Raw genomic sequence first — 25711 nt, 5'->3', positions numbered from 1 at the left:
ATAGGCTGTGTTTATTCGACATAAATTAACATACAAGTACAGACAGAATGTGAAAGGACATGCTCAACATAACATTTCGATATAGTCATCTACACTAGATATTCATTTGAGTTTCTCTACTGATAGTGTGGCACAATGCAACAAAAGTATCAAAAATGATACTAAAAATATTTTACCACACACACAACAAAGCAAAGTGCTTTTTAAAACCCCCTTCACGCAGAGTACACATAATTTTGGTCAAGTTCCCTTGTTTGAGCATTCACACTGCAGGTGTAACTGTAGCGCTTCTATGCCTTATTACGGAGTTGACTCATGAACATACTAAATTAAATTAAATTAACGCTTCAGGCATGAAATGACGCAGCAAACTATAACACTGCATTTTGAAAGAACTACAGCAGTTGAAATCAGTCTGCAAAACAAACAGGACACATCATTTCCATGGACTACATTACAAGTGCACTTTTGTCAGTTTAGTTATTTAAGGCAGGTAGAAATTGGTCCGACATCTTTTGACCCTGGAATGTTGTCCTCAAATTGACTCGTTACATAAATATCAGACATTATTTTGAGCCTGACGACAGGACTACCAACTTGGTTCACATTAAATGGTTTCAGCTCGGCCTGTGATGCAAGCCCCATTGTCTTTCTCAAGTATTTTATAACTAACTGTCCCCATTAAAAGTAATTTCTTGGAGCAAATCATCTTTGAGTGCGATCATTGTCGTAGACAGTGTAAACTTCTAGTAGCCCAAAGGAATAACATTCAGTTGGCCTTATGTGAAATATGGATAAAAACTCCACCTTTGTGCTTGACAAGTCACAGTGCATTACATTACACATGCAAAAGCTTCAATGAAATACAAGCGCGCACTGTGCATGGCTAAAGCATCTAGATTTCACACCCAAGCTAAAAATACTGCACTACATATAGGTCTAGTATGAGCGATACTTGCGTAACAGCTTTAAAATGAATCTTTTTTTTTTTGGCGTGACAATTCTGCAGGATTACACATCCACTATTAAACAGGCAAACTATGTGGTGCATCACTGTTCTTAAAGGCATGAACATTCAGTCATCATTTATTCATTCCAAACCTGTATGACTGACTTTCTGTTGCTGAACAGTGTCTTATTGTTATTCTGTCCATACAGTGAAAGTGAGTGGGATCCAATGTTGTCCAATATTGACTTTCAATGTACGGACAAAAACATTAAAACACTCTTCAAAATATTGTCTTTTGCGTTCCGAAGAAAGAAGGAAAGTCAAACAGGTTTGGAACGACATGACTAAATAATGACCTAATGTTAATTTCTGGCTGGACAATTACTTTAAACTGAAGCTCAATCAAGTATGTACATTGGATATTTTAGTCAAAGATACTCTGGCAGTGACTCTGGCAGCTCTGATCCATAATGGATCCAAGACCAAATCATTTGGTCTCATTATCTGTGGCACGCTATCGATCCAGGATGGCACGGCAAAAGGAAGAGAAATAGGCAAATTCTATTAAAGGGTTAGTTCACCTAAGGATGTAAATTTCTGTCATTAATTACTCACCCTCATGTTGTTCCAAACCTGTAAGACCTTCATTCACCTTCTGAACACAAATTAAGATATTTTTATGAAATCTGAAAAGTTGCTGATCCCCGAGAGAAAGCAACGTGATTACCATCTTCAAGGTCCAGAAAAGTAGTAAAGACATCGTAAAAAAAGTCAACGTGGCTACAGTGGTTCAACTTTAATGTTATGAAGCGACGAGAATACCTTTTGTGTGCAAAAACAAACATTATTCAACAAATTTCTTCTCTTCCCGTTCAGTCTCCCATGCTGTTTACGTTGTAGACACAGTGCAACACTTCCTGGTTCTACGTCTGAACGCCGGCTCAGTATTGGCCGACGCTAATCACGTGAGCAGCACGACGCATTCGCGTGATGCTGACGCAGGATCTGGCCAATACGGAGTCGGCGTTCTGACGTAGAACCTGGAAGTGCTGGACGTAAACAGCGCAAGAGAATGACACAGAAGAGAAGATATTGTTGAATAAAGTCGTTATTTTTGTTTTGTTTTTGCACACGTTTTTGTTTTCGTTGCTTCCTAACATTAAGTTTGAACCACTGTAGTCACGTTGACTATTTTAACAATGTCTTTACTACTTTTCAGGACCTTGAATGTGGTAATTACATTGCTTTCTCTTGGGGATCAGAAACCTCTCGGATTTCATCAAAAATATCTTAATTTGTGTTCAGAAGATGAACAAAGGTCTTACAGGTTTGGAATGACATGAGGTGAGTAATTAATGACAGAAGTGTTGTTTTTGGGTGAACTAACCCTTTAAAGAAAGCCACTCTGTGACATTCATTTTCTGTATTTAGAGGCATAGAAACAGAAAATGGCACTTAAAGACACAACTGACCTAAAGAAATGCAAATAAATAGCCCTTGCAATCTTGTAAACATGCACCTTTTTTGCTGCAAATCTTCTACTTGAGTAATCCTTTCACCAGGCAAAAAGGCATTTCCTCTAAGAAGAAAATAGAAAGAAAAAGCCCGAAACACTCAAGGAGGAGTTGATGTGCTTGAAAGCTTAAAGAGTCTAGCAATGGAACATTGCGGCAAACCAAAAGCATCCGCGGATCTCACACCGATTGCAGGCCTCGCTCATGGCCGTCCAGCTGCACCTTGATTTTGTGCAGTTCCTCGATCTCCTGATGGTGCCGCTCTGTTTTGTGTCGCACTAGCGAACGGTAGAAGTGAATTGTGAACACCACAAAGATCAATCCAACCGGCACCATGATGATGGTGGAGGCCATGGCCGCATACCAGCCGCCGGTACCGGGCTGAGCCGTGGTGGTGACACGGTTCTGCTTAAGTTCCAAAGAGTCAACCGGCAAGAACTTTATCCAGCAGAGGAGCACCACCTCTGCCAGGAACAAAAGGATCCCTAGAGCGGTGGAAAAGCCCCAGGCCAGCTCAATATAGTGGTGCATCCTCTCGTGGGGAGACTCGGAGACGGAGTTGAGATTGTGGATGTTGCTAACGGCTTCCACATTGGGCAGGATGCAGGTGCTGATGAGGAGGGCGAACAGGTGGACGGCCACCAGCACCGTGGTACATATGCTGAAGGCAATGAGCAGGGGAGCTGGGTAGCTGTACTGCATCTCCAGCTGCACCTCCACCATGGCCACCTGGTCATGACCACATTATGAGATGAAAGTGGTTGGCATAAATGATAATTAAAATGAAAGCAGGTTTAATTTGATATAAACCTCTAGACATCCCAAAAGTTTTAGAATGGATATTAGAATGACTTCTGAAGGATCATGTGACACTGATACGGAAGAGGATTAGGGCCAAGCAATAATAAAAAAAATATAACCATCTCGAGATTAAAGTTGTTAAATTGAGAAAAAAGTCGAAATAAAATGTTGAGAATAAACTCATTAAATTACGAGAAAAAACTCGTTAAATTTCAAGAAAAAAGTCGAGAAAAAATGTTGAGAATAAAGTCATTAAATTATGAGAAAAAGGTCATTAGATTATGAGAACAAATTCTTTAAATTTCGAGAAAAAAAGTTGAGATAAAATGTTTAAAATAAAGTCATTAAATTACAAGAAAAAAGTCGTTAAATTATTTGTTCTCGTAATTTAACGACTTTTTTCTCATAATTTAATGAGTTTATTCTCGTAATTTAATGAGTTTATTCTCGTAATTTAATGAGTTTATTCTCGTAATAATTACGAGAATAAGTTCATTAAATTACGAGAATAAACTCATTAAATTACGACGTAATTTAATGAGTTTATTCTCGTAATTTAATGAGTTTTTTCTCATAATTTAATGAGTTTATTCTCAACATTTTATCTCGACTTTTTTCTCGAAATGTAACATTTTTCTCATAATTTAACGAATTTGTCCTCGTAATTTAATGACTTTTTTCTCGTAATTTAAATGACTTTATTCTCAACAATTTATCTCGACTTTTTTCTCAAAATTTAACGAGTTTTTTTCTCGTAATTTAACAAGTTTATTCTCAACATTTTATCTCGACTTTTTTCTCGAAATTTAACGACATTTTTCTCATAATTTAACAAATTTGTTCTCGTAATTTAATAACTTTTTTCTCGTAATTTAAATGACTTTATTCTCAACATTTTATCTCGACTTTTTTCTCAAAATTTAACGAGTTTTTTTCTCGTAATTTAACAAGTTTATTCTCAACATTTTATTTCGACTTTTTTCTCGTAATTTAACGAGTTTTTTCTCGTAATTTAACGAGTTTTTTCTCGTAATTTAATGAGTTTATTCTCAACATTTTATCTCGACCTTTTTCTCGAAATTTAACAACTTTAATCTCGAGATGGTTTTATTTTTTTATTATTGCTTGGCTCTAATCCTCTTCCGTACACTGAAGACTGGAGTAATGATGCTAAAAATTAAGCTTTGATCACAGGAATAAATTACATCTTAAAACATATTAAAATAGAAATTGTAATAATATTTTGCGATATTACCGCTTTTTGTTTAAATCAAATAAATGCAGCTTTGGTGAGCAGAAGAGACTTCTTTCAAAAACATTATTGTAAGTCAGTGTCATTTTAAATTCATGTTAAAAAAAAAAAAAGTGTATTTGCTAACTTCCCAACAGAAAAACTACACTACCCATAATCCTAAAGAAGAATCCACCAATAGAGTGCAACGGTGTCCACCCACTTTTCCAGCGGTGTTGGTTTCAGAAGTATTTTTTCCAATCATTTCTCCCATAGGGATTCAAAAAAAGTCTTCGCTACAGCGTTTTAAGCCTTGAATCAAGCCAACCAGCTACGAGGTGAATCATAACATTACAAACTTTGATTTGAAGCAAAAAAGTATTTGAAAATCTGACAAAAATATTAAAAAGGTACAAGACCTTGTACCTAATACAAAGTACCTAAAACCTTGTGCAATCCTGTACCAGTACTTAGTGGCTTTAAGTGATAGAAAGAATGTGCCATTAAGCGTTGCAAACAGCATAATCAAATTCAAAACGATGGAGAAATATAAAATCATTCATTTGAAATTGTTTATTATATAAAAATTACATATTTTAAGTTTATTGCAAAATATCAGAATCAGAATCCACTTTTATTGCCAAGTACAACGTGTACAAGGAATTTGCTTTGGTATGCAGGTACTTAAAAAGAATTAAGAAATAAAAGAAGAGTAACAATTTAGATAATAACATAAATAATAATAAAATATGCCTATGATAAGAATGCACAATTTAAAAGTGCACTGATTAATGTGTGTTTAGTGTAATGTATATGAAGCAGTATTAATAAGGCCGGTAGCAACTGGAAAACTGTGGCGGGAGGTTTTTGTTTTTATAGACCGCAGTCTTCTGAAGGGAGAACCTCAAAAAGTTTATGTCCAGGGTGAGTGTGATCGGCCACGATCTTAACTGCCCTCCTTAGAGTCCTTGAAGTATACAGGTCATGGAGAGATGGCAAACTACAGCCAATCACCTTCTCCGCAGAGTGAATAACACGATGCAGTCTGCCTTTATCATTAGCAGTGGCAGCAGCATACCAGATGGTAATAGAAGAGGTTAATATTGACTCAGTGATGGAAGTATAAAAGTGCACCATCACTGTCCTCGGCAGATTAAACTTCCTCAACTGCCACAGGAAGTACATCCGTTGGTGAGCTTTTTTAATCACGGCATTGATGTTTAAGTCCCACTTTAGATCCCCGGTCATGATAGTTCCCAAGAAGCGAATATATTCAAATATTTATGTATTTTGAGAGCATAGGGACATAGGTCTCGAATACGTTATGGGAGTAGGCGGAGCTAACAAGATCTTTCGGTGCGTTTTGCATGTTTCGACTCTGATTGGTAGAATTCTGTACAGCATCATGGGTAATGTAGTTTTTCACCATGAATTCACCCATTAAATATGATTATTTTAAAACTAAGTTGAAATAATGTGGGCTAATGTCTTCAAAGGACGCAAATATCATCGATTAACAACCTCGTAGCTCACAGTAAGGTTGTCTTTAATGGTTTATAAGTTGTTGTTAAAAAATAATATTCCTATGAAGAAAATGAAAGGAGCTTTTGCTTCTAGAACCTGACTGTTGTGAGAGTTGTTACTATGGTAGCTCAGAAAATACTGCCCACTCCCATGAATCATTGCAGTCAAGTCAGTCTGACTACATGCTCTTGTGTGTCTGAATATTTTGTGATAAACTAAAAATACATTGTTTTATATCTCAGTCAACAATAAATCACTTACAATGATTCTGTTTTGTTCTTCTAAAATAATCAAAATAGACAGAACTAGCTACAGTCTTGTCTTTTCATACACTTTTGCTTGCTTCAAATCAAGTTTGTAATGATGCGATTCAGTTAGTTGCTTTTGTAACTCTTTGCTGAAGAATGTAAGAAATCCCTATGGAGAAAATGAATGTGGAAAATACTTCCGGTCACTTGGGAAAGTCACTGTTACACTCTATTTTGGTTAGTGGTTCAAAGTTCCACAGGACAATGTTTCAGACAATCTTATCTCCAAATCATCTAATGCTTCGAAGAAATTCGACAACACACAAGCTTTACAATCCACAGTCAGTAGTGTACACAAGACTCATTGGCTGCATCCGAAAGCTGAAAAATGCTGCCTTCGGGTCTGAAAACCTTCACTTCCTGTCTCGTGAGATACCTACATCTGATCGATTTTTGAAGGCAGCATAGATGTATCCATCACTGCCTATGATATCCCACAATCCTGTGCGTTCCATTGGGTGACAGAGCTAAAAAATAAATATGGTGTCTGAAAGTTGCACTTGGTGGTCAGTTTGTGTGTAAATGTCCATTTTCGACCAACTTTTTCCACTTTTGATGTCATTTCTAGTGAGAAATTACTATTATAGTAAATACATATTCACTTCGTTATCATCAAAGTGCACTCCATTTTGTTGTAGATCATTAAACTGTTACGCTGCTTCAGAAGTCTGTTTGAAATCAGTTTCGTGAGGTACCTTCGCTGCCTGTGAAGTAGGTTTACTGCGATAGTCTGTTACCAGTGTTACACAGTGTTCATCTTCAACACCAGTTACATCACTTGTCCACCGTGGCACCACCCCTCACCATCGTTTTGATTTTTTTATAGTAATAAAAATTATTTACTTCAGTTAGAGAACAGACACTACAATTAACCCTTATGAAAATTAACCATGGTTTTACTACGAATAAAACCAAAAAAGCCATGGTTATTGTAGTAAAACTGTGGTTATACAAATGAAAATCAATACGCCAAAAAAAACATGGTTTTACTACAATAAAATAATGGTTAATTTTCATAACTGAATGCGTCTTCCCAATGCAGCGTGAGCTGAACGAGAGTCGCAGCACAGATCAACAGATTTCATTTATTTATTGCTTTTCAAAGCAAAATGTAAAAGCGCCTATTTGGGAATATTTTGTATTAGTTGTGTTTTTCTAGTTGTTGTATTTTTCAAGCAATTGCCGCCCCAAAATTGGCGCTAATTTGAAAGCGAAAGTAAAATGTGCATGGCCTCACAGGCATTCCTAGCAGTGTGTGTCCACTGGCGCAGAGAGAGTGAAGAGTATCATTATACATGAAGCTCCTATAGGAATGAACTGAAAATGCACGCTCTGCTCCGCACCATTATGAATGTCCGTATAGCAGTGCGCATTTTACTTTTGCTTTCGAATTTAGTTAAATCATCCCTTCTGTGAAGTCATCGCCTGATCGGGCAGTGAGGTCAGCTGAATAAGCTTTCGAACGCAGCCATTGTGTACCAAGAGCCACACACATTTGATAGTTCACACATTTGAGGTATCATAGAGTGTAATATACTGACCATGGCAAAGCCAGACAGCAGAGCTGAGGTTCGGCTGGAGGCCTTGAGCTTCGCCCTGCTGAGGTAGAGTTTTCTCCATGAGAGAGCCTGGACCGAGTGGTGATTGGAGGTGACCAGCTCCAGATAGCTGCGGCGAACCCAGTCCCTGTAATCCATCCCACCACCATCCTGCAGCCGGTCTGAGCACCCGGGAGCGGGGGAGCCCATTGGCACATTGAGCTCACTGCTCATAGTAGCTGTGAAAAATAGTTTTTATTCACAATGCCATATATTATATGCGCTTTATTTTTAATGTAAGAGCATGTGCAATGTAAATGTGTGTGAGGCTTCCGGTGTCAGCTGCTTCCAGTTACTTCAGCTGCTTGAAATTGCAAACTGCCATTTGTTATCATATTAAATTTATTTGCATAAACACTGGTTGTAGTGCAAATAGTTTTACCATTAACTTTAATTTGTTTTTCTTCTAGTTATTTACTTACAGCAGCTAATGAATCAGAAGTCACACACATTCACAGAAAATAGCTTCTGCATTGAAAAATATGATGAATAATTTACAAGATTTAATCTAACACTCACAATAAGTACCAAAAAGATACCAGATATACGTTTTTGGACCTAATACAATAGTAATGTCATGTTTTTTGTTTATTTTTTGGGATATGTATCATGATAGTTTGATGGTATTTTCTGAAAAACCTTGTAAATACCATTATATGAATATGGTAATCATTCAATGGCAAGGTACTCCACTATCAGATGATCTCTCTGCGATATAATGTTTATGCGATATTAAAAAATATATATTTTATAAATCTAAAACATACCTGATTGGCCTTGTCCTGCTTTAGGACTGGTTTTCATCACACATCTCTGGTTAAAAAGAAAATGATTATATTACAAAATAAGACAATAAGAATTAGTCGTTTTGTCAAAAATACTGACTTCTAAAATTTAAAAAATGTGATGCTTTGAGTGCTGTTGTGGATTCATAAACACCTCTGATTGGCCTTTGTGTTCAGGTGCTCAACATATATGTTGATGATCAACACACAGGAGTGTTTGAATTTGAAAACGGAAGCATTTGAAAGCAAGCGTCTAACAGCGGACCTGTCCACTGATTATGGTGTTAAAATTCATGTTTTTGAGCTTCCTGGCTTTCCATAGCTGATAGATGCCTGCTTTCAAACACTCCTGTGTGTATCTGTGTAAGCGCTTGGTGAAGAGCATCATTGATGTCTATTTACAGCATGTTTCTGAAGCATTGATCATTGTAGCCAATCAGAGACATATCTGATGAGCATGTGAACACAATGGCCAATCACAGGTGTTCCGCTCAACAGCACTGAAAGCGTAACATTTTTAAAATTTAAGTACTGACTTGGTACCAAAGTCAGTACTTTAGACAACACTAAAGAATTAGTAAATGTTAAAGGTGCCCTAGAACCCTTTTTCACAAGATGTAGTATAAGTCTAAGGTGTCCCCTGAATGTGTCTGTGAAGTTTCAGCTCAAAATACCCCATAGATTTTTTATTATTCAATTTTTTAACTGCCTATTTTGGGGCATAATTAAATATGCGCCGATTCAGCGCGCGTCCCCTTTAAATGCTCACGCTCCCCGCCTCCAAGCTCGCAACTCTATAATACATTGCATAAACAAAGTTCACACAGCTAATATAACCCTCAAAATTGTTCTTTACAAAGTGTTCGTGATGCAGCATATCAGATCATGTAAGTAAAGTATTTATTTGGATGTTTACATTTGATTCTGAATGAGTTTGATAGTGCTCCGTGGCTAAAGCTAACATTACACACTGTTGGAGAGATTTATAAAGAATGAAGATGTGTTTATGAATTATACAGTTGGGGGCGTACATATTAATGATCCCGACTGTTACGTAACAGTCGGTGTTATGTTGAGATTCGCCTGTTCTTCAGAGGTCTTTTGCACAAATCAAATTTACATAAGAAGGAGGAAACAATGGTGTTTGAGACTCACTGTATGTCATTTCCATGTACAGAACTCTAATTATTTAACTATGCCGAGGTAAATTCAATTTTCAATTCTAGGGCACCTTTAAGAATTAAAGGGTTAGTTCACCCAAAAATGAAAATGTACCTAAAAATAAAATAATAATAATAATAATAATAATAATTTACCACTTTATTTACAATCATGTTTATGAGAGCACCATGACGAATGCGTGTTGTGGCAAGAGCAGACATTGCATGAACATGCTGGAGATTAATATTTTGTAAATAAAGTGGTAAATTATGTTATTTTTTCTGCAAACAAAGCATTTGTGTTGCTTCATTAAATTGATGTTAAACCACTGGAGTCACATGGATTACTTTTATGACATCTTTACTGCCTTTCTGGTGCTTGAAAGTGTTAGTTGCGTAGGCTGTCAATATCTTAGACTTCATTAAAATTATCTTCATTTGTGTCCTGAAGATGAACAAAAGTCTTACAGGTTTGGAATGACATGAGTTTGACAAATGACAAAATTTCACTTGTAACAATAAAATTACATTGTAAACCAATAAAAATAATACCTATTTAACATTACACAGACTCATCAAATACCGCATCTTAAAAAAAAAAAAAAACCTACAACAAATCAGATATGTATATCTCCAAAAAGATCACCCTTCTCTGCTCTTTATTATTTAGTATTTTAATTGAAAACTGCACTACCAGAGCTCCTACACTGCATGTAAATCTGATATCTTTTTCTTCCCTGACTGCTCAAAGATAACTCCAGTAGGCCTACTATCTTCTTTTCCCCATAATCCTCACGGACATCCGCACCAGATGAACTCACTTATAATTGCACTGTAAGCAGTTTTCTACTAAAGCTTAGTAAAATAAAAATATCCTTCCTGATTAACTCCATGCAAGTCTATGGCTGTAGCTAAAGGGGTGGAAACTATTCTAGCAGACCACAACATGTTATAAATGTAATTTTAAAAACGGTAAGGGTCCCAAAGTATTAATAAAGTCACTCCTCGCTATGGCCCTGAGTCTAGACAGAAAATACATCCTCTGCACATGCATGATAACCATCTGAACATAGAGTAATGTGTTTCATTTACTTATGTTATTGGTTACCAACTGGTTCCTGATTCCTTTACATTCAAATTAAAATCACCACTAAGCTTTCTACCTACCTAGAGATGCACTGAATGATTTATATCATCAAATATAACACAGGAAACACACACACACACACACACACACACACACACACACATTACACATACATACCAATGGCATTTCCATAATATTTGGTAAGGATCTGTTGCTCATATCAGATCATACAGTGAAGTCACACAACATTTCATATGCTTTCCACATATCTCGCTACTCTAAAGCAGCATGTGGTTATTTTTAAAGATGAATGTAGCTGCGTTGTGTTGGTTATTTAAATGAGCGCCACGTCAGACTCAAACCACCTCATCCGCTTGTGACCAAAATAAAACTGCATGAAAAAGGTTTGTTAGCGTCGACCCGAGGCGTGTGGCTGCGCAGTCGGGTTATTAACCTGCAAATTGGAGCAATACACAATAAACGGCAGGCCACAGATGTGTTTCTCACCACACACAACTTCCCTTCCTGACCACTGAAGCAACACAATGAGAAGCATCACAGATCATACACTCACATCTGTACTGAAGTCAGCACTGCGCTCACATCCGACTCACCTTTGCTGTCAGACACTTTTGCGTTCACATCCACATGAGGGCGAATAGAAAGTGGATATGGAAGAGGACGCTGGAATATGGATATGGAAGAGGCGTTGACAGCTCTCACTGGACTCTCTTTTCCGCTCAAGCGATGTCCGATTACTGAACGAATCGTTCTTTTGAGTCGGATCTTCGGTTGAACAAAACGGGTTAACGAAACGAACTGAATGATTCGTTCACGAATCGGAGTGAATCAGTCTGAGCGGTTCCCGAGTCAGCGATTCTGCTATGACTCACAATCAGAAAAGTTACAAATAAAATCTACTTTAAATATGTTTATGATTTTACTGTACGGGTTTTATCAACACACGCACATAGAAAATAGTTCGTTTTAATAAATACCATTTTTTAAACGAGTAAAAACGTCTTCAGCCAAGAGATGTAAAATAATTTTACTATTGTTTAATGTACAAATAGGCGTATAAGCTGAAGCTTAAACTGAAGAGGGCACATGAATTACCATTATTTAAAAAAAAAAAAAAAAAAAAAAAAACTCATATAAAACCAGTAAACGTTTACATTTGACTTAATTGTTTGGAAACGTTACGTCACGCAGGGGTTGCCATGTCAATACTGAATCAGTTGCTTGAACCGGTTCTTTGAAACGAAACATTCGAAAGAACCGGTTCGCTGAGACGATTCAGACTTCCCTTGTCACGTGATCTCTATTAAGTGCTCTGTGTACGTCACGTGATGAGGGTGCGCCTGTTCTATCCCAGCTGGAAGTTTTGGTTTTACGTCGTAAATAATCCTTTATTAATTAACGTTTTTGATTCATTAAATGCATTTTGCTCATTTGTCATTTTTAAGCCTTCTCTCCTTGATCTGCAACGGCGGGATTTTTTCTGAAGACATGTCAACCACCCTTATGTGTCCCGAACGCGCAAAATGATTGACAGGCAAAAGGCGTTCTCTGATTGGCTAGTTTAGTACATAAGCCCGCCCCTTATTACTCCTTTTGCAGAGCCTTGCGCTGAGGTAGGTGTTTTCTGAGGATACCCGTCTAAAAATAGAGCTTTTTCTAGCTTACAACAGAGTTATATTTTAAATAGTGGACTTTGTAATTATTAAAAGCAATTAGAAAAAACAAATGCTGAAGCCATCGTTATACATGAATGTTATACACTAAATTGTATTATTTGGTGAATGAAGTCAGTTTCCGTCAAGTTCACACCTGTAGTTGTAACTTTAAGCATGTTCCTCTAAAGTCTGAAAAATGTCAATACTTTTTGAACAGTATTTCAATTACAAACCAACGAGGAACTGAGAAAGGAGGGGAAAAAATAAAAAGACACAAATGTTCTCATCCATAATTTTATAATGCCCAAAAAACTATGCGTATTTGGCATCTATGTAACGCAAACTCAACATCAAAACGAGAAAAAAAGACAATAAAATGATCCCATCCTTGATTTCATTCTGGGTGCATCATGCCACAATTTGGCCTTTTATATAAACAAAGGAATATGTTAATATGTGCATGTTAGTTTCATTCAAATCATCCAAAACCTACTGTACATCATTCATTACGCTAAATCATCATCAGTATGTCCATGTTTTCAAAGTCAAAATTAATACTCAAACGCCACCGGTAGGGGGCAAACTTGGGCAACAAATCTGCAGCACTTGAGAACAGATAATAAGCATTACACACACAAAGGCTCCTTTTCTTGAAAGTCATTTCAAAAGGAGAGAAAAGAAACCATAGGCACAACATTACAAGACAAAACAAAACAAGTGAACTTCTCTAGCTTTTAGATTCGTATTTCAATTTGGGAACAATTTCGAATTCATTCTGGTAAACAAATCTCAGTCTCAAACTTGTTGGCATCCTTTTAAAACATGAACAAAACCCATCAAGAGACCCACATGTGCAACTAGGTAGAGTGTAAAAACATCTATTCAAATATGAACATCTCTATAAAACACTGTTTGCTGGAGCGAATGACGAAGGAAAAAAACAAAAAAAACAAATATATTTTGCGCTGCACTAACCCCGAGAGTCTAACCATTTCAAGCATGAAATCTACAACTCTTAAGCTTATAAGGTTAATATGAAATGTAAAAACTGAACATCAGACCGGTGTGAAGCAAGACTGACAACATTGTGTCTTTTTTCGTAAGGCAGTCGACCTCTAGTCAAGAGTTCATAGAAGATTGCTAAAAGCCTTTCTGCGCTTCTGCATCTTTAAAGAGTTCAAACACTTCACTCATATTTCTGAAGGAAACCAGGATATGGCTGTCTGGAGAGCATCTTCTGCAAGAGTCTGAAGTGTCAGGATTCATCCCACTGGTCACGTCGGACAGTAACATGCTGGATTTTAAATCATGAAATCGCTTCGCATTCTTAAGGCTGAAAGTTTTTTTTTTATATATATATATAAATCACAGTGAACTACACAAACACAATGCAGTGTGAATAATCCCATAAAATGCAGAAAGCATGATCCAAAATGTGATGCGGTGTATGCGGACAGGTAATATGAGCGAAAGTTTAACTGCTGAACGTCCTGGTTTTGGTTCAACTTTGAAGCTTAATATCTTCGACATGGTGACTGACCACAAGCTCTATGAATAGACCATGACATCAAACTCTGAAGCTTTCTCCTTTGCCATCAATGTGCCGGAGACGCAGGTAGACGTCTGTGCCGATGCCCTGCATTGACTGGATGGACAAGGAACCTCCTAAGTATTCGGCGTACGCTCTGGATGTGGGCAGGCCAAAGCCAAACCTAGAGGAGAAAACAAGTGGCATTATTGAGATGTTCTTCAGTCACATTACACATCATAGTTTATCAAATACCTAAAAAAAACCTTAAACTTACTGAATGAACAACCGTAAACAGGAAAATAAACTGGATATATATTGTGGTGTCGAAATAAAATGTCTATCATTAGATATTTTGCTATATCATTTCTATGTAATGTATGTAAACATATCAGTGTAGCAGGTAAAAAGCAGGACGTGCATGTGCCGCAACAAGTCGTTCTGACTGACACACCTGAAGGGCAAGCCATCTCTCTCAAGCTGCATTTCCATTACAATTGAAATTGCGAATTGAAAACACCCTATAAAGGGTATGCACATGACGTCACGGTCGACCGTTATGACTGCGGTCACGCCCACTGAGTGGCAAAAGTCTGAGTGGCGGCATTGGTTTTCAGTGTGAATGCCGCGAAAAACACAAATCGCATCCAAAATGGAAAAGAGCTTTGTGATTGACTGTACAAATAGCTTTGACACGAAACCTAAAGGTATATATTTAAAGACTGCCGAAAGCTACAGAAAAAAGAAGCAAATGGATCGCTGCAATTCACAGAAACAGCTGGACTCCAGGCAGAGAAACATGTTTTGCAGTTATCATTTTGTGCCAAATTGTTGGATTTTGAGGTAAAATCATACCCTATATATCGTATTGTTATATATTGTGCTGACAACTCATCAATTAAATATTTACCATCTTATATTCTTCATAATTGGGTGTTTTTTAATTAAACACTAACAAAAACTCTACAAGTTTTAGGGCTGGACAATATGACGATATATATAACATTGATATAAGCGATTACTCGGATTTAAACCTACCTATATTGTAGTTATATAAAATATTCACAGGTAGATTTGCTTTATGTATTTCCCCGGTGTCGAAATCATGCAAATATAAATGTCAGGAAACACGATTCCTGGCTGCTTGTCAATATCCATGGATTAGGTTTGTCATAAGGAACTTTCGAGCCCAACCTTTAGTGTAATCGTTTGTTTTACTCGCTTTTTTGCAGTTTCCCCTGTTAAATCCAGTCATGCAGCAGGTTCTTTTACCACTCAGTCCAGCTGAGGGAGCGCGATACAGGGGGAAAGTGACGTCTATGCATATCCACAAACATGTCAATTTCGCAAAAACTCCCATATATCACAAACAAGTTTTCATGCAATTCAAAAAAGAAATATTTTGTAAAACTGCAATGTAATGTTTTTTCTCATTTACAGATCACCTGGTGTACGTAAAAGTCATTCTTTAAAGATGGCGTGGAATGTTTGGACAGAAGATGGGACAGTTCTTTATTAAACTCAAAAGACTCAAAAAAAGCAGATAGAAGCAGAAAGGAGGGAAAACACCAAGAAACACCTCATATGTGGCCGCTCCCATAATAATTCAATGACTTATGGAGAGTGGGAAAAAAATACGTTTTAGTCGCATAACATCGGTTAATGTAAATGCAGTCATTTCGCAATAGTCTTTTTAATCGTCATTTAGAAAATAATTGCAAGCAAAGTTGAGCAAATCTCTAATGAAAGTCTGGCTTCACGATCACGAATTCAATTCTCTTTCACGTTTTATTGTGCTTAAATACATAATTATGTCGAAATGCCCATTGTGTGGAGTATAAACAATCAGTTATGACTTGGGTGAATGTAAACAGTTGGGCGAAGACCAGATGTGTGTCAGTATAGGTGGTTCACACCATGTTGGAATTACCGTAATGACGAGATTTCGTTCACGTCCTTGTAGAACTCGTAATTACAACTTGTAAACTTACAACATGCTGTAACCGCAACATGTATAGCCTGATATACCTACTGCTGTCTGTATCGTTAATGTTAATCAAACAACAAAAGACACTCAGTGCTCGACTGAATAACTTCTGTATCTTTAATAAGAATCAGTTTATATTTAATTTATACAGAGAAGACTATGCAGTGTTTTATTGTTACATTGATTATTAAATTTCTGTAGTATTTCTTATACGTTAAAGAAACCTACTGTGCCAAAGTTTATTTAGGGTACATTTAAAGGTCCCGTTTTTCGTGTTTTTTTTAAGCTTTGATTGTGTTTATAGTGTGCAATATAACATGTGTTCATGTTTCGCGTGTAAAAAAAAAAAAAAAACAGTATTTTTCACATAATTTACTTATCTGTATACCGCTGTTTCCACTGTCATAAAAACGGGCTGATGACTTCCTTGTTCTATGAAGTCCCTCCTTCAGAAATACGTAACGAGTTCTGATTGTGCCAGCGGTTCCTGTGTTGTGATTCGACAGCAGCTTAGCGAACCTTGCCCGGAAAGTTCACGCCTCTTACCATAACGTGGAGATGCACGCGCTCAGTGTTATTGTAAACATGTCTTTAATTTTACCCTATCAATTTGAGCCGGAATCAGACCGTTGATTGGACTGCGGGATGAAAATAACAGCGTTTCGACGACATGGCGACAAACCCACTCTACAAACGCAACTCTTGTGTATTCCTGTGGGCGGAGGTTAGTCAAAAAACTGTTTTAGTGACGTCATTAAAGAAGGAAGTAGAGGGATGTAGTCCAAACTGGCCATTCGATGTAGGCGACTTCTGTTAAATAAAATATCTCGCTTGGCATTGAACTTTGAGCTTTAAAATTGTACAGATTTTATTTATACTCTAACAACAACATTACACACTAACTAAAGTTTGAAACATGGGATCACGAAGAACGGGACCTTTAAAAGTTCCACAGACGCTGGATTCTGCTGCCAAGCCCAGTAGTTGGCGATGTCACTTTGTAAAGAAACACATTTTCACATATTCACGTTTTTGTAGTTTTGTAGTAACGGTATTGTTTTCAAAAACTTGCACTCTGAAACCCGTTTTCAAAAGTTTGCATTTTTTAAGCCGTTGATGTGTAAATGAACACATAAAAAGTTGTTTCATCCTTTTGTTTGTATTATTTGCTGCTAATAAAATAACTATATCATGATCTACATCGTTATCGTGAAATAAGATTTCTCATAACGTGAAATTAGATTTTGGTCATATCCCCCACCCACACCAGTTGGCATCTGTTCTTCTGTAATTGTGATTTGAGACGGCTCACACTGAGGAGGGCAGTGTGACACTACACCAAAGACTTACAGATCCAGATCAAACTGGCTGAACCTGGATCATGTTGAGCTGACCACTTTAGCTACTACACTGATCTTGAAGAATGCAAAGAATCTTGCAAAGTCAGCAGCTGCATTTGAACTAGATGTAAACATTTACATGCGAAGAGGTGAAAAAAGCATGTTGTAAATGCAAAAAAGAATCATGACACCAAACAGCACATCAATAATTTATGTAAAGCGCCAACATTTTAAATCAGCTTTAATTTGAGCTCGTTTTCATACAGATTTAGATCCATCTCCTCTTACCCATGCATGGGTCCGGACTGGGGGCCGCTGTTGGTGATGTTGTCGAAAAGGTTGTTAATGCGGGGATCCTGTGTGCTCTGTTCAGCTGTGCTGAAGTGGTAATCCATCACCTTATCCAGAATGCTGTGAGGAATGCCACCACCACGGTCTGAGATCCTGCAAAATGAGTTGAACATCACTAGTGTTTTCAAAATTACTGACTTTGGTACCGAGTCGGTACTGAAATTTTAAAAAATGTGACGATACCAGCATTTCCCTCTAGCATTTTGAGTGCTGTTGAGCAGATTCTGATTGCCCACTGTGTTCACATGTTCAACAGATGTCTTTGTAGCCAATCACAGATGTAATCTGTTGAGTGTGTGAACACAACGGCCAATCAGAGGCAGAGGCTTTTTTTTGGGTTTCATTTACATTTGCTTGTGTAATATACATCATTTGCCACCTTTTTGTTTTGCCTCCTCAATTTGTATGAAAAATAGTAATCTGATTTATAACCAGTATGCAAATCAGACATCATGAGTCAAACTAGTGGAGGTGAATAGACTAATTATAGAGTTAACATCTCATCCACTTGAACATCACCACTCTCAGTCTCAAAATGAGCTTGAAATGATCTGTGAGTGAGCTGTTTTAGTGGTTTCCATTCAGTGTGGTTAACTTTGGTGAAAATTTGTGCCTGCCACCATCATTATACTTGTTTGGTGCTAACCAAGGATTTGTAGCCTGGGTGCCAGCCCGAACCCCGCCCACAACATTTTTTGGACGGGAAGTTCGGTCTGGACTCGATCCATTGTGGAGTAATTATGCTCGGCTCCCAGAAGGCCGAGCCAATCAAATTGCCAGGGCGGGCTTTAATCGATGATGGACAGGCTATCTGCGGTTACGTAACCACCCACGTCATCAAAGAGCGCTTGGGGAGTTTGATTGACAAGCGATCTAACCAATCAGAACGCCGCATCCGCCATTTTGTCCGACAAAGCAGTCAGGAGTTAGAAGATTAACATCGGTGGAGTTAAACTTGAAAAATTGTGCATATTGACGTCTTTCCGCGTTTGAAACAACATTCATTCTCAAGTTCATTCATGTTTATTTGATGCTATAAATGGACTAGTAGGAAGAGATGATCGGTTAACGAGCCTCTTGAGCTGAGGCGCTACAGAAATCTGTCACGATCATGGTCACAACACATTAAAGAGCCACAAAACGGTTTTTATTGTTTTAATTTTTTTAATAACTACACAGTTTGACAGCTGGGACTTTGTTTAATATCATAAGTAACCTGCTCTGTCTCGTCTGTCGATGTGTTGTCAGTTTCCTCTTTGCTCCGCGATGTATTTTCCACTCTGTGTGGCGTGACAGTGCCACGGCTTGTCGGACAAAGCAACAGTAACTAAGGGGGGCGAGTCTTTGCGAAAGGTCAATTAGTTTACAACAATGATGGCTGTTGTTGAAGAACTGAGATGTGTAGATTCCGCCATCGCGTCTGTTATAGAAGATATAGCTTATAGCTTTTTGTGTTTCTTTGCATTTTTTTTTGCATAGTAAAATAAAACCTGTAGCTGTAGTTTGCCTTTTTTGACAAATAATTTTATCTGATAAATATCTTAACCAAGTTTAGTGTTTTGTTCTTCCCACGTTTAAAAATTATAAATTATTTTCCTCATATTTTGATGGGAACTTGATTGAACTTGTAGGGTCATTAAAAACAAATATCCCCTCCGGACATCACTTTTGGCCACTTGTGTGTGTGCTTTCTTGTTGATAGTGCAAGGTAAATGATCATGTTTTATAAGCCTTTAACTTCCTAAAAACTGTGTAAACATCAAATGGAGCATGGATTTACATTGGACCAAAAACCCAGAAACAGAGAGGACTTTGCTTCCTCATTTCAGACGTCCACCAAAAGCCACTGAAAAACAGTCCGTGCGGAACACTGAGGTTCATGCTTTCAATAAGCCAACTAGATTATGGTAAAATAAACACTGTCCAGGGGTAAATTTGCTCAGAGTCGACAGAGGTTTTAACCGCACTGCTGAGTGTGCACAGCGGGATAATGGACCTGGTTATAAAGGCAGCACTCTGCATTATGATGTGTCTGTGCAAATATCTGATAACTAAATGCATATAGATGCTAATGCTTCAACAAATTATTCAGCATTTCCAGGAAAAAAGCATTAACTCCATTCTTCTGAGTTTAAAGCAGACCAACCACACCTAAAATCCTAAGTGTTCATGGATTAGGCTTCGTTCAGACAGATGACAATAGTTTCGGCACATCTGACTCACAAAAATTCCTTTTAAAGCCTTTTTTATTAGAAAGATTTGTATTCTTTTGAAATCAGATTCAAATTTGATTTCTGAATGCATGTTTTAGTGTGAAGGGTCAGTTCATGTTTTTGTTATTCAGAACTTGTGTATATAATACATGCGTTAATGTATTATTGTGCAGGTTGTGAGACGTGGTTCAACAGCATTATGGCATTAGAATCGGTTTACAGACTCACCTTATGACAAAGTCAGTGTCATTGTTGGCGATTGTGACCACCACATCAGGCACATTGTAAGGGGTGTCCAAGTGACTCTCCATGGTGGCCCTGAGGAACAAAAAGAAACCTTTCATGAGAAATCTAATTTAAAATTATTGAAATTGTTGTTAACTTATTCATCTATAGCAATCACATCATTACTGCACGGAGCTAGTTGATAGGTCAGTTGATCCTGCAGCCAATGAGATTGCTTGCTCAACATTTAAATAGTCTGGTTCATTGTTTGCTGTAGGTTAGTCCTGAAACCCTCCACCTCCCCCATCTCCACCTGCTTTGATCTACTACAGGATTCATGTATGTCTATTCATGCAGCAGCAGCAGCAGCATATCTTACATGTTCCATACTTGTTATGCAGCAGCAGCGTAGATTTAGTCCACCAAGACCAAATGCATTAAAGGATTAGTTCACTTCAGAATTAAAATTTCCTGATGATTTACCCCCATGTCATCCAAGTTATTTTTTGTCTTTCTTCAGTTGAAAAGAAATTAAGGTTTTTGAGGAAAACATTCCAGGATTATTCTCCATATAGTGGACTTCAACAGTTACCAATGGATTGAAGTCCAAATTGCAGTTTCAGTGCAGCTTCAAAGGGCTCTACACGATCCCAGACGAGGAATAAGGTTCTAGTGAAACAATCAATCATTTTCTAAAAAAAAAAAAAAATATATATACATTTTAACCACAAACGCTCATCTTGCACTAGCTCTGCGATGTGCCACACATTATGTAATCACGTTGGAAAGGTCACGCATGACGTAGGTGGAAGTACCAATCAAGTGTCTACAAAGCAATCGGGCAAAGACTAAGTCAAACGGCCTTTACAAAAAAAAAGGTAAACAACGAAGTCGGATGATTTTGAAGTTTGGGGAGAAAACGAGATGAAGTTTGTCGCCCTACCGCGGTACTTCAACCTATGTCACGCGTGACCTTTCCAACGTGACTTATGTAATGCATGGCGCATCGCAGAGGAGTGCAAGATTTGTGGTTAAAAAGTAAATACATTTTTTTTTCTGAAAAATGACATCGTTTTGCTAGATAAGATCCTTATTCCTTGTCTGGGATCATGTAGAGCTCTTTGAAGCTGCATTTAAACTGCAATCTGGACCTTCAACCCGTTGGTAGCCACTGAAGTCCACTATATGGAGAAAAATCCTGGAATGTTTTCCTCAAAAACTTCCTTCCCCAAAAAAATTATTTTCGACTGAAGAAAGAAAGACATAAACATCTTGGATGACATGTGGGTGAGTAAATTATCAGGAAATTTTAATTCTGAAGTGAACTTATCCTTAACATTGGCATATTCAATAACATGCTAAAACAATTATAAAAGTTGTCATGACTGAATTGAATATAACCCAAAACTTTTGCGATGTTTTAAAATGTCACAAATTTTCACCAATCAAAAGTTTAGGTGCACTGTCCCTACCCATTTTAATATAAAGTGATGCCCAGAAATCAAATGAATGAGGAATGTGACGAGTATGTGATGAGTATCACAGTCTGTGTCTTGGTTCACTCTCAGTAGTGGGAACTGTACTGTTTGTAAACCAACTGAGACTTGCCCTTCTGCCAAGAACATGCCGTTCTCTAATAACCGGCTGAAGATGAGTCTGTTACAAGACTAAAGAACCATGAGAACAAGATCAGAAACATGTCTCAGCAAAAATCAAATTTACAGTACTGCACTTACAATGGAGGTCTCATTTATTGTTAAAGATAATATTAATTATATTAATACATTTTTGTGGTGGTCTTACTGTACAGGGCAATAAATTTCTCATTACTCCATTTAAACAGTCCGCTCCACTCTTGATTGTGTGAAAGTCAAGAGTTTAGCGGCTTTACATAGCAAGTTATAGCCAGTATTTCAGCAAACTTTTTTTGCCAGTTTAAAAGCGGAGGAACGAGTCGCAAGCAACGACAACAAGATAGAGCTGAACTTGTATTGGATCCAGAACATTCCTTTAAAATCAACAATGTGAGGCTGTTTCTGATAAAAAAAAACCTAAAAAAAAAAACCTTCTACCTCGTTTGTAAAATTATAAAAAATGATTAACTATAGACCTCCAGACTTCTCCACATTGATTATCATGCAGGTATGGAGATATATATGGTATAATATACCGTTTTTTTTCACCAGACTGCACTATTTTGAGAGGCTTCTCTGTAGATTGTTTTGGACAGCTTGCCAACATCATAGAAAACCTGTATCATACCATTGAACTTGGAATGAACTTGGCAGGCAGCCAGTGTCAGCAACACCAGTAACAACAGATGCACAGATGCGTGACCTCATATCAATGTTTCTAAGACTGCAAAATATCCACGAGGGGGAGAGGGAGGCTGTACTAGAATAGGTCCCATAACCAGAATTTCAGCTTTCTAAGATTTAAGCTCTTCAAGTCATCATAGGTGTGTCCTCATCATAGTAGCCTTCATCTAGTTTTTAGGTGTTGTTTGCACATGCAGACCTCAGTGCCACAAAGGTAGTTTTTAGTACATTGCTTTATGGTTACTAGGGTATCCTGGGTGGTTGCTTCCACGTCCAAATTTAAAAAAGCGCCCACTCTTAAGTCTATGGGATACTTTCACCAGTTATTTAATATTCAGCAGGTGAAAATATGAGCAATAGGACTACTGATTCTTGTCTAAGCAAGCTCATATAATAGAAGTTCAGAATGAATGAAAGCACATTATCAGCTAAATAAAGATGATTTGAAGATTAGATTCAAAATAAGTTTAACTTTAAGGTGACAGTTACGGAATAAGTAACTGTTAGGTGATAAGTACGGAGTAATATTAATTAATTAATAGGGTGTTAAGGTTAGTGTTAGGTTTAGGGTTAGTTACTTGTAATTATGCAAGTAACATGTAGTAATGTGTAAGAAAGTACAGGTAGTAATGTTTAAAGGGATAGTTCACCCAAAAATGAAAATTTGATGCACTCATTGAAGTATACGCGCGAGAGATCACTTCCATCATGAGACCTCACACACTGGATGCTCAAGGCAGTTGGACATAGTGGTGTATTAGAGGTAAAAAATGATATAAATACTGTTCGGTTTCTCACACAAACCGATCGTTTCCTGTCTTAGGACATCAATGTGTCGTCACGAGCCGCAGGGTTTCATTTGGATTTGTCTGTGGATGTTTTTTTTACTCTTATAGATGGAGTTCCCATTGACATGCATTATACGTTTGACAGACGGCAACGGTTGGAGTTAAAAATAATCATTTGTGTTCTACTGAAGAAACAACGTCACCTACATCTTGGATGCCCTGGGGGTAAGCAGATAAACATCAAATTTTCATTTTTGGGTGAACTATCCCTTTAACTGTGTCGCCTAAAAGTAAAGTGCTACTATATGTATCAATGTATTATGCAAAACCTCTGTTATCCTAGTATAATCCTTAATTTTAAAGATTTAGAAAGTTGTGGACAAAAATGGATAGGAAAATTGACATCTTCGCACTTCATTCAAATATTCTTGAGTCTCAATGAGCCAACTTGAACGGCAAACATCCAACAATCCAGTACAACCAGAAAAATTTTCAAATTCTAGGCTCCTTACATAACATGGCTGAAATGTAAATGACTTGTTTTTCCTGGCGTTTCACCAAAAGCTATTGTGTTAACACAAGGTCACAATAGAATAACTCCTTCACGGACTGACGGACAGGCAAAATTGCTCACACATATTTGTGTCACAGTTCATGCATCAACAGATCATTATAGTGGTAATGGTTCAATGTTGTCTATATGAGTGGATGTGAAGATCATCCAAATAATGCAACTGCAAAAAAAAAAAAAAAAAAAAAAAAAGAGCAAATCTGATTTACGGCTATCTACAATACTATTTATCTAACTTATCCTGTCACACCAGGATTAGATAGTTAAGATAGCATAGCAGAAGAGGAGGTGTGTCATGTGTGCATCTCATTGACCTATATGTGACAAGAATGTTACCTCATGGCGTTTTTCAGCAGTTCAGGCAGGATGTAGTCCAGAGGCAGTGGAATGAAGGGAAAGCGGGCCGCCACATGGCCGTTGATGCGAACCCGTGGAGAATTCCCATACTGATGCTCACAGAGCCGTCTGCAGGGAACAGAGATAAAGACATTTACACTACCAGTCAAGTTTGTAAAAAAGCATAATAGGACCTCATAATAGAACACAGTTTTGGATACCAAACAAAACACTGATTTAGGGTAACAGACAAGACTTTTCGATAGCAGATAAAATGAATATCTTCTGACAGGATCCGGCATTGTCTCTAATATTATAACACGTATTAATTCTTTACTATCATTCAATCAAACAACAAATAAAAATGTAAAGAAATTTGGCACAATTTATTTCCCCTAAATACCAATTTCACACATTTGAGCATAAGCCTTCGGATCAACATGTTTTTAAAAACCATGAAAAACAAACATTTGGTACTGTATATAAATCAAACACAAAAGGTGAAAATGCCTCTGCCTCAACAGGTTATGCAAGTGCTGGTGTGGATATACTGAATGAATTGCCGGCTATTTCATTAAAAGCCATTTAAGAAATAATTTGACACTAATTAATGTGAGCGTCTCATTTATAGCCAGCAAAATCTGGGCTCGGTCTGGTCTTTGAGGGAACGCTTTGATCAAGCCAGAAGAGAAGAGAAACAGGGCAGTTTTGCTGACGCAGCGTCTGTTAATCATGAGACTCTCATGAGAAGAGCAGGAGCAGAGCAGCCTGACCTCCACTCTTACATAAGACCAGGAGAGCGTTTTTTAGGACTACAACAACTAACTGTTAATAAGAGTAGATACTTATTTCAGTTCAATCCTCCATGAAAAGCCACATAAAACAAACTAATAATAGCCAGAATATTCCAGAAACAGGACCAGACTAATGTTGAAAGTGAGTTAAGTATAAAAGAGAAACGGATCTTAGGTCATCAGAGATACTCTGTCCATTTTCAGGATGAAAGAATGAGTTGATTTCCTGCATAATTAAACTATGCCCTAAAAGTATGTAATGTTTTGTGACAAAATACATACGTTTGACTAGAAGTGTAGGCAAGCTTTGGGACATACTACTTCATAATTGCGTCTTTAATGGACCGCGTAGTCACGTGCATTCTGTTGCAATTTAAACTGCCCAGTCAATCATCTTGTCACAGTTGAAATCTTCCACATTCAATTTAATTTAATTTCCTACAATATGAGAGTTAAACATAGTAGAACATTAATCTGCCGGTCGTGGGTCTTTCATGCAGAGAACTCTCCTCATGTGTTTGCATAATGATGCATTTAAAAGTTAATGACGTTTATGTTTATAAAAGTTCACAATGTTGCTGCAGATGAAATATAATGTGAATATCATCGAATACATATTTTTTTCGT

General features: G+C 37.4%; 2 protein-coding genes across 3 annotated transcripts in view; both read right to left on the bottom strand.

Moving 5' to 3' along the window:
- Positions 1–2224: 2224 nt before the first annotated feature.
- Positions 2225–12776, bottom strand: orai2 (ORAI calcium release-activated calcium modulator 2). Of its 2 annotated transcripts, none has more exons than XM_048189607.1 (4): positions 11572–12776; positions 8693–8738; positions 7869–8104; positions 2225–3192 (listed from the first exon to the last, which is right to left on the bottom strand). In XM_048189607.1, exons 2-4 carry the CDS (start codon positions 8727–8729, stop codon positions 2644–2646), a joined length of 822 nt encoding a protein of 273 aa, XP_048045564.1. In that variant the 5' UTR covers positions 8730–8738; positions 11572–12776; the 3' UTR covers positions 2225–2643. The 2 variants fall into 2 exon arrangements, with proteins under 2 accessions (XP_048045564.1, XP_048045563.1); XM_048189606.1 differs by lacking the exon at positions 11572–12776 and adding an exon at positions 11135–11554.
- A 137-nt stretch (positions 12777–12913) lies between these two features.
- bckdk (branched chain ketoacid dehydrogenase kinase) overlaps positions 12914–25711 on the bottom strand; it is a 30969-nt gene continuing 18171 nt past the window's right edge. Inside the window, exons 8-11 of the mRNA XM_048189605.1 lie at positions 24291–24419; positions 20281–20370; positions 17777–17932; positions 12914–14345 (exon numbers count right to left, since the gene is read on the bottom strand). Coding sequence (XP_048045562.1) covers positions 14201–14345; positions 17777–17932; positions 20281–20370; positions 24291–24419 — 520 coding nt within the window. The 3' untranslated portion in view covers positions 12914–14200. The remainder of the gene's footprint in view (positions 14346–17776; positions 17933–20280; positions 20371–24290; positions 24420–25711) is intronic.

This window comes from Megalobrama amblycephala, linkage group LG4 (genome assembly GCF_018812025.1).
Source record: "Megalobrama amblycephala isolate DHTTF-2021 linkage group LG4, ASM1881202v1, whole genome shotgun sequence".
Lineage (NCBI taxonomy): Eukaryota > Metazoa > Chordata > Actinopteri > Cypriniformes > Xenocyprididae > Megalobrama > Megalobrama amblycephala.
Note: the sequence above shows the minus strand (reverse complement) of the source record. Positions and strands in the feature narration are given on the sequence as shown.